General features: G+C 41.5%; 1 protein-coding gene across 1 annotated transcript in view; it reads right to left on the reverse strand.

Moving 5' to 3' along the window:
• LOC134571383 (transmembrane protease serine 9-like) overlaps positions 1-10,431 on the reverse strand; it is a 57,970-nt gene extending 47,539 nt beyond the window's left edge. The window contains exons 1-5 of the mRNA XM_063429585.1: positions 10,252-10,431; positions 6,635-6,839; positions 5,754-6,025; positions 3,278-3,429; positions 2,930-3,164 (exon numbers count right to left, since the gene is read on the reverse strand). Of these exons, the coding sequence (XP_063285655.1) occupies positions 2,930-3,164; positions 3,278-3,429; positions 5,754-6,025; positions 6,635-6,839; positions 10,252-10,291 (904 nt within the window). The 5' untranslated portion in view covers positions 10,292-10,431. The remainder of the gene's footprint in view (positions 1-2,929; positions 3,165-3,277; positions 3,430-5,753; positions 6,026-6,634; positions 6,840-10,251) is intronic.
• Between the last annotated feature and the right edge of the window lie 2,118 nt (positions 10,432-12,549).

Below are 12,549 nucleotides of genomic sequence, written 5' to 3' on the forward strand. Positions count from 1 at the left end.
ATGAACACAATATGAATCTGTAATGTAGAAAGTCTGACCGGGTGCGAGACTTCCGTTTAACTATTAACTTGGGCTCACAGCCAACTGGTAAATAACAATCTGTAATTAGAGGCTAATGGCATAACATTGAAAGAGGAATTAGGCTATTCACACAAAGATTCTTTAGAGAGCTTTGTTTTATTTATTAGAAGTAACATGTTGCATTTAGATAAATAGTCATTATTTTACAGCCACACTACAGAACTTATTTATCCTTTTAAAAAAAAAAAATGATTAAGAATTGCACAATATGAAAAAAAATAAAAAAATATTAATTTAAAATAAAACTATGAAACACTAGTCACTTGAATTACTAACCAGTTAAATTACTCCTCTCTAGTCCAGTAGAAAAATTAAAATTACAAAAGTACTGCCTGTTACGGTTCCAAATACACCTGTGACAATAAATGTAAAATGTCTTTTATATTTGGTGAAAATGGCAAAGTGCACAGTGTGAACTCACAACAAAGTGCAGAGAGTGCAGTAAAATATTACATTAAAAGGCTTTATAATTCTGGTCGAAGGACTCTCAAATTGTATGTACCGTATATACTCGAGTATAAGCCGACCCGAATATAAGCCGACCCGAATATAAGCCGAGGACAAAAAACTGGGAAAACCTATTGACTCGAGTATAAGACTAGGGTGGGAAATGCAGCAGCTGCTGGTAAATTTCTAAATAAAATTAGATCCTTAAAAAATTATATTAATTGAATATTTATTTACAGTGTGTGTATATAATGAATGCAGTGTGTGTATGAGAATGCAGTGTGTGTGTATGAGAATGCAGTGTGTGTGTATGAGAATGCAGTGTGTGTATGAGTGCAGTGTGTGTATGAGTGCAGTGTGTATATGAATGCAGTGTGTGTATATGAATGCAGTGTGTGTATATGAATGCAGTGTGTGTGTATGAGAATGCTGTGTATGAGTGCAGTGTGTGTATGAGTGCAGTGTGTGTAGTAGTGTAGTGTGTGTATGAGTGCAGTGTGTGTATGAGTGCAGTGTGTGTATGAGTGCAGTGTGTGTATGCGTGCAGTGTGTGTATGAGTGCAGTGTGTGTTTATGAATGCTGTGTGTATGAGTGCAGTGTGTGTGTATGAGAAGGCTGTGTGAATGAGTGCAGTGTGTGTGTATGAGTGCAGTGTGTGTGTATGAATGCAGTGTGTGTATGTGTGTGTGTAATGCAGAGTGTGATGCAGAGCCTTGGTGGGGGGTGGGCATTTTTATTTTTTAATTATTATTTTAATATTTTTTTTGTTTCATTACATTTTTTTATTATTATTTTTTTATTTTATTATAATTTTTTATTTAATTATTATTTTTATTTTATTATTTTTATTTTTTTTATTATTATTGCTATATATACATTTTTTCGTCCCCCCTCCCTGCTTGCTAGCTGGCCAGGGAGGGGGGCTCTCCTTCCCTGGTGGTCCAGTGGATGGGCACTGTGTAGGAGGGGGCTGTGGGGGCTGCAGAGAGATGTTACTTACCTGTCCTGCAGCTCCTGTCAGCTCTCTCCTCCTCCGCCGGTCCGTTCAGCACCTCGGTCAGCTCCCAGTGTAAATCTCGCGAGAGCCGCGGCTCTCGCGAGATTTACACTGTGAGCTGACAGAAGAGCTGAACGGACCGGCGGAGGAGGAGAGAGCTGACAGGAGCTGCAGGACAGGTAAGTAACATCTCTCTGCAGCCCCCACAGCCCCAGTCTGTATTATGGCAATGCAAATAATGTGCTGAAAAACTCGGCTTATACTCGAGTATATACGGTATATAAGGGGAAATCATACAACGGGAAAAAGCACACACACACAAAAAAAGAAGCTTATAGTGTAATAGCCAGGCTAAAAATTCTCTAAGTCAGCTATGCTTTCAATTCCACTACTGTGGCCTCAAATTGTAAAGTTACATTGGGCTGAAATTCAGAGGGGATGGAAGTCCTTATTAAAATAATTTTTCAGATGCTGATTACATGCTTTAAATAAAGATATAATCTCGTGCTATAAATATATGGTATACAAGAAATGTGAAATAATAAATAAATAAGCAAGATAGAATGCGTTAAAAACTTCCAAAGTGGGTGCCACATGCTGATTCTTAATGGTTTCTGTGAAAACTGCGATATGACTGGATATTTAAAAATACCCTTCTTTAAAAGCCTGCTTTTGAAGGGTAATAAGTGATAATAAAATCTTTTGAAGAGACAAACGAAAATTGACCAGTAGATTTCAGAACATGAATAAAAATATAAAACATTATCATTATTATACAAATAAATAAATAAAATATTATTCCAAAATCGTGTAACTGTGTTTTATACTGAATAGTGTGGGAGGCCCGTTTTGGAAATCCCAGTTGTCCTCACTCAGATATTAGAAGTGAAAGGTGGCTGGTGCAACTCAAACACTGCCTGATGCATTTCAATGGAATCTTCCTTATCGATACATCATTGGGTAAAGACATAATCAAAATATGTTGGGCTGGTGTATCAACCCTAAAAAAAGCCTCCCGTTGAGCATTGTAATATGCTTTTGTACACCAAAGATAACTTCTTTAGCTTTCTAATACTCTTCCACTTTCCTTGTGCGCGTTGTTCTCAGATGTTCATTCATGTAAGTTACTCCAAGCTAGATGACTTGAAAAATGGTGATTAAGCATGTGCGCCAACCAAATTACCATCATACATTATTCCTGTGAATAATGATGTAATATAATTTAATATGTCTTCATCCTACTTGTATACATGTCAGTTTTTAACCAATGTGGATAATAGCGTCTGCCAAATCTGCTTACATGGTGCCATCACTCGCGCTATTGAGCTGTGGCAAAGTAACAATGTCCAAGGAGTGAAAAAAAGTTACATTTGTTTTCCAAGTTTGGTCTTCAGCTCATTGTAGGAGGAACACCAGAAGACCAAGGAGAATGAATACTACCGATGCCGGTTGCTGTATTGCGGATGAAGCATTTGTGACAGAAAAGTCAACGTTTGAATTGATCCAACTCTCATAAGCTGATACAAGTGTATAAACCCCGGGTTTGTTTGGGAGGGCACACTGATCTCCATAACTCACAATGCCAGCTTGATACCAGACACCATTCATTTGACAGACAAGTGGGCCACCGGAGTCACCCTGCAATACAAGACAGAGTTATTTCAAGGTATACCGTTTCTTTTCTGCAACACATTAGAATGCCTGGCCATCTACCTGTGAGGAGGATAAGATACATGGACATTTTGACTCACCTGGCAAGCATCCTTCCCACCAGCCTGGAATCCCGCACAGATCTGGTCAGTCTGGACTTGGGGGAACGCAGAGTTGAACATCCCATTACATACATTTCTTTTAATTAGTGGAACCATTACTTGCTGAAGGGTCTGGGGATACGGTAGGTCAACTAAGGATACAAAAATGGAATCTCTTTACTATTCTGTATGATTACTATGCCACAGTCTATGTTTACTTTATAGACTCGTTATTTTAGTACAGTATTCATTTACTATGGCAAAGCCTATTATAGCACTAAAAGCGTGGTAGAAATGGTGTGGGAAAAATAATGTTGAATGATGCTGTAAACTTATTTTTCACTGCGCTATTTAACACTTACTAAAACTACAAACCAAAGTAAGGTCAAAAACACATGAAACTGTGGTTATAAAACTCCCACATGCACACATACAAACACACACGTCATGCATCATACATGCACTTACAAAGCAGTGAACGCTGACCGTGGAACATTGTCATTAAAGAAACATATTGCAATAAATATTTGCTGTTTATATGCATTCTTTCCAAAATTTTGGATGTAAGTTAAGTGATATGACATCATCAATGTCAAAATGCAGCTCAGTGTGCTGATGTGAAGAAGTCTAATTTGAATGGATATGTTCTCCTGCTATGGCTGCATAATAAAATATCTCTATATCTCTATAGGAAGAAACACTACTAGCAGAAATGATTGAGTCTAAGTATCATGCCCACCGCTTATTTGTGTGTTTTTCCATTGTATTATGTGCTTTCCCCTAGTATTGGTTATGCATTTTGTGCGTTTTGCCTATTCCCCGTTCGGAAGAGCTAATACGAACGAAACCCATTCATATCCCGAACGGGGACCACCTTGATTTCCCATTTAGAATGCTCATTAGAGCATTCTGAAACTGCAAGGGAAATCATTAATGAGTATAACCAAACGCCAACCAGGGGAAGCATTCGTATCCCGAACCGGCATGCTCGCACTGTTTTAGGTCCCCATGTCGGGGATCTCCCTACCCGCTTCTAACAGAGCTATAATCACTATTCCCCCTACCGGGAGCTAGGAGGCCTGGCTCGTGGCTGCCTGAGAGCACTCTCTCTGGGGCTTTCTAAGTGAAGGTAACCGCCGGAGAGAGGCGCGGGCCCTAGCGGAATCCCTGGAGCTGTGAGTCAGCTACACAGCCACAGGGGTACCTATGGTTGCCTGGAAGTCTGTGCTGACCACTGGGAGAAGCGCCCATTCAGACTGGGTTTGCGCCATTCTCCTCATTGGTCGGCACGAGTGAGTGCTGATTGGTCGCTGTGGGGCTCAGGCGACAAATCAGAGAAGGCGCACCCGTTCCAATGGGGTTTTGCACCCTTTCTCCTGATTGGGCGGCAAAACCCTTTCACAAGAAATGTGAAATAATAAATAAATAAGCAAGATAGAAAGCATTAAAAACTTCCATAGTGGGTGCCACATGCTGATTCTTAATGGTTTCTGTGAATACTGCGATATGACTGGATATTTAAAAATACCCTTCTTTACTAAGTGATAATAAAATCCCAAAGCGCCAATTGGTGCAAAAATGTTTCGCACACTTTCTTCTGATTGGGCGGCGAAACCCCTCTCCTCCCTGAGTGCTGATTGGTGCGAATTGGTTTCGCGCCTCTTAGCTCATTGGTTGTTCCTTGGTTTAGGCGCGAAGTCTGAATCCACCGGAATAAGCCAAGCAGCTCCATGGAAATAATTTTGGGGATGTCCAGAGCCTCGAGCCTCAGACTTTAGACGATGATTTCTTTGGCTCTGTACATCCGATAGCCAGCTATTTCCAGGGATCCCAGATGGGGCCTGGGGTTATCTAGTGATGTGTGTTTTGATATGTGTAACCCATTCCCTTCCCGGGGTGCAGAGCCCCTAAGTGTTCCCACATATATGTAATGTGTTGGTATCTCCCAGAGCGGGAGATGGCTATCTGCAACCCAGCCCCCTCCTGCTTGAGAACCGTGTCTCATTTAGTTACTGGAGGGAAGGGAGATCTAACCCCTGTGTCTGCTGTTCCAAATTGCAGGGGATGCTGTAAAGACTAAGAGAGCTCGTTCCCCTATCCGTTTCCTGGTTCCAGCTAGGAAGCAGCCCTTTGGCGGAGGTACACAACCGGGGTACAGGGAGCTCTGCCACAGAGACTATATAGAAAAGAAGGAAAACTACAACAACAAGAGGACATATTCTTAAATCAGAGGTTAAAGGTTTAAAAATAATATCAGGAAGTGTTACTTTACTGAGAGGGTAAAGGTTAACACAGTGAGGGAGTTAAAGCATGCATGGGACAGGCATAAGGCTATCCTAGAATATGAGAGACTAATGAAAGTATTTAGAAAATTGGGCAGACTAGATGGGCCGAATGGTTCTTATCTGCCGGCACATTCTATGTTTCTGTCATGTTTAAGTCATTTTTATTCATATGCAGCTTTAGATATTCTCACCTCCATAGCCTGTATCACCCCAGCCAGTAACCCAACAAACTTTGCTGGTGGTAATGTCCATGGTAGCTGGTGGCAGGCACACAGGCTGAATGAACTGGGTGGTTGTGACGGTAGTTGAAAGTTCGATCAGAGCAACGTCGCCTTTAGAGCCTGTGCCAGCGAATAGACTGTTGACGATAATATTCTGAACGTTGGATAATAGTTGATGGGAAGTGGTTATTGACAGTTTATGTGCACCCAAGATAACAGTGTAATCTGCAGGATTTCTGGAACTGTGGAAGGGAAAAACAAATATATACATTTTATTTGTAACCATTTAATGGAAGTATACATCTGTTGTGCATTGTGTCCTTCAATGATACAGTTGAAGATACAACATGGGGGCATGACTAGGAAATGTTGCAGGAATATCAAGATTACAGGAATTCAAGATAAAGTCAAAAAACAACAAGAATAGAAGACATTCACACTTCTCTAACGTCTTATTTTTTTTCACAATGGAAGTATACTGATATGTGTGTGTTTATATGTACATTTTTGCTACCATGACAACATTTTGAGAAGTTGCTAGAAAAATATAAAAATAAAAAACAAGCTGTCACCCATACAATTAATCCTCGGTGTGACTAGTATTAGGGTATGTGGTTTGGAAAGTCTCTATGGGATTCCATGTTCTCACCTTCCCTAGAAGAGTTAGTGCCCAAACTAATCCCCCTTGCACTGATATCCTCAGATGGTCTCTGGGGTAAAATGTGCCCAACTTCCTAAGGACCCTCTATGTGACAAATAAGAAAAATAAAATACCAGTAATCATACTTGGGTGAGCTTAGTGAATAATTCAATTCCAGATATTCCGAAGGAATAAGGTAAAAGATACTTACAATTGAAAGCAGTGCGCTGCCGTCAACACCCACCGACTGGAGATCAGGGACCCCCCGCAGATATGGGAACCCTGAATTTGTATGCTGACCTGCCAGGGCCAGCTTCCTTCAATAGCATCTGTACCTCCGACTATCCGACTGGAGACCTCTGGAGTGCCACACATCGCAGCTTTTGTGACATTAAGAAGAAAGTAAGCAAAACAAACTGCAGGAGATAAGAATGTAGACTGAATCATTTATTCACTTTCTTTATATAGATAAATATGTAGATGAAATGAGGCAGAATTTGCAGTCTCTCCTAAAATAGTGACTCCAGCTACCTTAGCATGCAATCCAACACCAGCCCTCTGTCACTGCCAACACCAGCACTCGAGTGCACCCAACACCAGCACACTGTCACTGCCAACACCCGCCCTCTGTCACTGCCAACACCAGAACTCGAGTGCACCCAACACCAGCACACTGTCACTGCCAACACCCGCCCTCTGTCACTGCCAACACCAGCACTCTAGTGCACCCAACACAGCACACTGCCACTGCCAACACCAGCCCTCTGTCACTGCCAACACCAGCACTCTAGTGCACCCAACACCAGAAGACTGTCACTGCCAACACCCGCCCTCTGTCACTGCCAACACCAGCACTCGAGTGCACCCAACACCAGCACACTGTCACTGCCAACACCCGCCCTCTGTCACTGCCAACACCAGCACACTGTCACTGCCAACACCAGCACACTGCCACTGCCAACACCAGCCCTCTGTCACTGCCAACACCAGCACTCGAGTGCACCCAACACCAGCACACTGTCACTGCCAACACCCGCCCTCTGTCACTGCCAACACCAGCACACTGTCACTGCCAACACCAGCACACTGCCACTGCCAACACCAGCCCTCTGTCACTGCCAACACCAGCACTCTAGTGCACCCAACACCAGCACATTGTCACTGCCAACACCCGCCCTCTGTCACTGCCAACACCAGCACTCAAGTGCACCCAACACCAGCACACTGTCACTGCCAACACCAGCCCTCTGTCACTGCCAACACCAGCCCTCTGTCACTGCCAACACCAGCACTCAAGTGCACCCAACACCAGCACACTGTTACCTCCCATGCCAGCACTCTAATACACCCAATTTCAGCACTTTATTACCTCCAACACCAGTACTCAATACACCCAACACCAGGACTCTAGTGCACCCAACATCAGCACTCTAGTGCACTCAACACCACCACTCTGTTACCTCCCAAACAAGCACTCTAATACACCCAACAACAACACTTTATAACCTTAACACCAGCACTCTATTACCTCCAACACCAGGACTCTATAACCTTAACACCAGCACTGTAATACACCCAACACCAGCACTCTATTACCTCCAACACCAGCACTCTGTTACTTCCCACACCAGCACTCTAACACCAGCATTTTGTTACCTCCCACACCAGCACTCTAATACACCCAACACCAACACTTTATAACCTTAACAGTAGCATTCTATTACCTCCAACACCAGCACTCTGTAACCCTAACACCAGCACTGTAATACACCCAACACCAGCACTCTATTACCTCCAACACCAGCACACTATTACCTCCAACACCAATACTCAATACACCCAACACCAACACTATTACCTCCAACACCTGCACTCTAATACCTCATTCCCATTCTGGTTGTTTTGTTGACATATTCCAGTCTATTTGATGTATAATCTTAGCCCATTCTGGCAATCTCTTTACCTCAATCCACACCAACTTATCTCACCCCATATGCTCTGTCTCTTTAATGATGGATGTATGGGATAGATTTGGATGGATAGCATATTATTGGATGGATGGATGGATGGATGGGACTGGATGGGCAGAATATATAAGATTGGGTGGATGGGATTGGATGGATGGGAGTGCATGGATGAATAAGATTGATGGATAGATGGCTGGGAATGGATAGTTAGATTGGATGGATGGGATTAAATAGATAACATATGGTTGGTTGGATGGGTTGATATAATTAAATGGATGGGTGAATGGATGGATAGGATAAGATGGATGGGTGGAAGGAAGGGTGGATATGATAACATGATTGGTGGGTGGGTGGGTGGATAGGACAGGATAAGATGGATGGAAGGATGGATAGAATAGGATGGATGGATGGCTAGCTCGAAGGATGGGTAGGATAGGACAGGATTGGATGGATAGGATTAGATGGGTGGATGGATAGATAGATGGATGGATGGAAGGAAGGGTGGATATGATAACATGATTGGTGGGTGGGTGGATAGGACAGGATAAGATGAATGGAAGGATGGATAGAAAAGGATGGATGGATGGATGGATGGCTAGCTCAAAGGATGGGTAGGATAGGACAGGATTGGATGGATAGGATTAGATGGGTGGATGGATGGATAGGTTGAATAGATGGATAGGTGGATAGAATTGGATGGTTGGAAGGGATAGATAGGACAGGGTAGGATAGTATGAATATGATTGTATGGAAGGATGGATGGATAGTTAGGGTTGGATAGATGGATGGAGAGGATGGATAGATGGAAGGAAGGGATGGAGAGGATGGATGGATAGGACTGGATGGATAGGGCACCTGAGCCCATATCTGTGTGTATTGTGCAATTAATATTTTCTGTCTCAGGTGCTACACAAGTACAACCTGTATTCAATTACATTGTTTTTGTTCTGGCTGATTCATGTTCCCATTTATTAACACAGTTCCATTGCAGTATTTCTGATATCTGACTAACCCCATTGCCTCAAGCACCAATCAGTAATTATAGCTTGCTGCAGATTGTAAGGGAGAATGGCTTCACACACCTCACACGCTGTCTTTCCTGCACATCCTCCCTTTACATAAGCATTGCCTATTGTGTTGGTATGTACTGTCACTCAGACGGAGTATTTATTGTTCTTTGTTCTAGCTTGTTAGAATGCATTGCAACACCTGTGCTCAAACTACTGTCCTCAGATTATACTAATCGTAATCAAGCAGCAAACTGCTGTATTTTCTCACTAGCTACATTCGTTTTAGTGACGCAGCAATACGTGTATTTTTATTTTTTTACGCAAGCAGTAACGTCACCGTGTTCCGTTGGAGCTTTCCATCTTTGTAGCAGTTTTGCCCGGTGACTCGCATAGTGTTACCAATAAACATCGGCATTAACAGAAGGGTGACAGTGGGATTTATTTACTAAATGAGAATACGGCAAAACTGAGACAGAGAAAGGCCAAATCGAGAACTTCTGCAAATCTGGCCAAAAAATATGCAATTTAATTTCTAGGTTTGAACCATTTCAAGGTTTACACTTAACAATTGGGAATTCAAAGTGAATTTAAAATTTTAGTTCAAAGTTGCTGAACTGGAAGTGTAACTGACTATTTCAACTCATCTTTCTTGCCTTAGATCTGAAATTCACTTTGAACTCTCGTTTTAGTAAACCAACCATATTAGTGAATCAATCAGAGCTTCTCATATTTTTCCCATTTTAAATATAACGCATGTATCTATCTATCTATCTATCTGTCTATCTATCCATCTATGTTATAGTGAACAATTAAATTGGAAAAAAAAATAAATTCTCTTGCAGATCACTTACCCGTTATGAGGATGCTTTGCAATAGAGTTCCAGATTTCATTGTTTTGTTGAGTAATATCTTCTGTGACCTGCTCTATCTGTTCTGCTGGAGATGACTGGAGACCCTGATTTAATTGGCTGCTCCGCACTGTCTCAGATCCCAGAATATCTGAGTTCTCCTGTCTCCAGTCCATGCCATGTCATCCTAAAATAAATTTTGGGTTCTCATTGTGATCCAGAGTTTGGTTCACACCCTTCCGGGAGAATGTAGACAGACAGGTTTCTCCACACAGCTGTTTGGACCTCTCATGCAAATTTACAGCACAATGGGCAACATAAACTATAGCACATACCCGATTCCATCACATGTACCTTTGTCATTCTAATAACAATAACAATTTTCTCTATAATAAAGTCACAGGGCGCAAGTCACATGTGAAGGTTATATTTCATATTATACTTTTTAAATATGATATTAGTTTATGGGCTGCTATAAATATTCTTCCTGATGGTAAAATGTCTATGTCATGTCAAATCTGCTTAAAGGTACAAAATAATTTAATATATAAATAGCAAAACTTCCGAGAACTCCTATAACAACAATGGGGAAAGAAAATTCCAAAGAAGGTTGCTCAAAGGGAAACTGTCTTCCTTTTTTTTTTATCAGTACAGAAAATAAAATATTACATGCATTATAGAGGAAAAACTTTGAGAATTGCAAAAGTGTAGAGAAACTCAATAGATTGCCCTTCAGTTAGTCCGCGCTCAGGGCTCATAAAAATGATTGCTCACTTGTGCCATTACAAAGAGAACATGTACCATTTACATATCCGATTGACCCACCTATAAATGGAGTCCAGAACCAGAATGCCAGCAAATTCTCTCTGCAGGAAAGATATAGCAACCCCAGATAATAGTTTTGGCATTCTTGAGGCCTCATATCTTTCATTCATCTTTTCACATTTTTCAGCATCTGTCATGGCTTACTCTATGGGGGCAGCCATCTTTAAGCCCTCTTTGGTCAAAATCACAGGTTATTTGACTATAGATCCTGCAGGTAACTGGAACTAGTGAACTAGTCATCAATGCTGATGTCATGCCGAAACAACAGGCATCTCAAGATGTGCTCTAAGCTGCTTTCAGATCACAAATGTCATGTGGTCTTCTGCCATATAAATGGTGCTTCTACGAAAAGAGAATTTCAAAATGACAACTCCCACAGAACAAAATTGCAATGAGGTATTCACAAGCTATATTATAAAATAATACAAATAAAAGGTTATAATATATGTAATAATAATACAAACTAATTAAATCCAGTTCAGTTTTTAAACCAATAGCGATTAGTTCAAATTTTTGGCAACCTGTGGTTCGTCCCAATTCCGCAATTCCGAATTGCCATATGACAAATCATGAAAAAAAAATGAAAATAAGACTGAACGTGCTGTTTTGTTTGTTTCATGATTTAGAGATTTCTCTGTGGAACCAAAAAACATTATTGATGGGGAAAAAAAGATTGTTGATGGCTGGGGGACAGTCCCTAAATGTTTATTTTATTCACCGATCAAGTGAGAAGTGACCAATAGACTGATAAATAGTAGGGCTCTAGAGTCCCGTCATGTGGATATGGCCAATATGAGAGGTCCAATGTTACTGTTATGTGGATAGGGCCAGAAAGAGAGTTCTAGGGCTCCTGTTACATAGATAGGGCCACCATGAATGGCACAGGACTCCTGTAATATGGATAATGCCAGTATGAGAGATTCATGGCTCCTGTTATATGGATATGGATCATATGTGAGGTCCATAGCTTCTGAGGGCCAGTATGAAAGGCTATTATTATGTTGATAGGGCCAGATTAAGAATCTCAGGGCTCCTGGTATATTGATAGGGCCAGAATGAGAACCCCAGGGCTCCTGTTATATGGATAAGACCAGTATGAGAGGACCAGGGCTCCCGTAATATGGATAGGATCGGTATGAGAAGACCAGGGCAATTGTTAAATGGGTAGGGCATGCATGAGGGGTCCAGCACTCCTTGTATATGGATAAGCCCAGTATGAGAGACTCAGGTTTCCAGTTATATGAACAGGACCAGTATGAGAGGCTAAAGATTCCTGTCATGTGGATATAATAATTTAATAATATAAATAATTAGCAATTTTTGTAGTGTTTTTCTCCTTGTGAGACTCAAAGTATTTACAAGGACGGTGCCTCTCTGATTGTGCATGGTAAAGAGTTAAAGAAGGTGGGGCAGCGTGGCTGAATTCCCTGGAACCTGAGTCTGTCTTTATTCTTGGCACTGACAGGAAGGATTTGC

This window comes from Pelobates fuscus, chromosome 8, assembly GCF_036172605.1.
Source record: "Pelobates fuscus isolate aPelFus1 chromosome 8, aPelFus1.pri, whole genome shotgun sequence".
Classification (NCBI taxonomy): domain Eukaryota; kingdom Metazoa; phylum Chordata; class Amphibia; order Anura; family Pelobatidae; genus Pelobates; species Pelobates fuscus.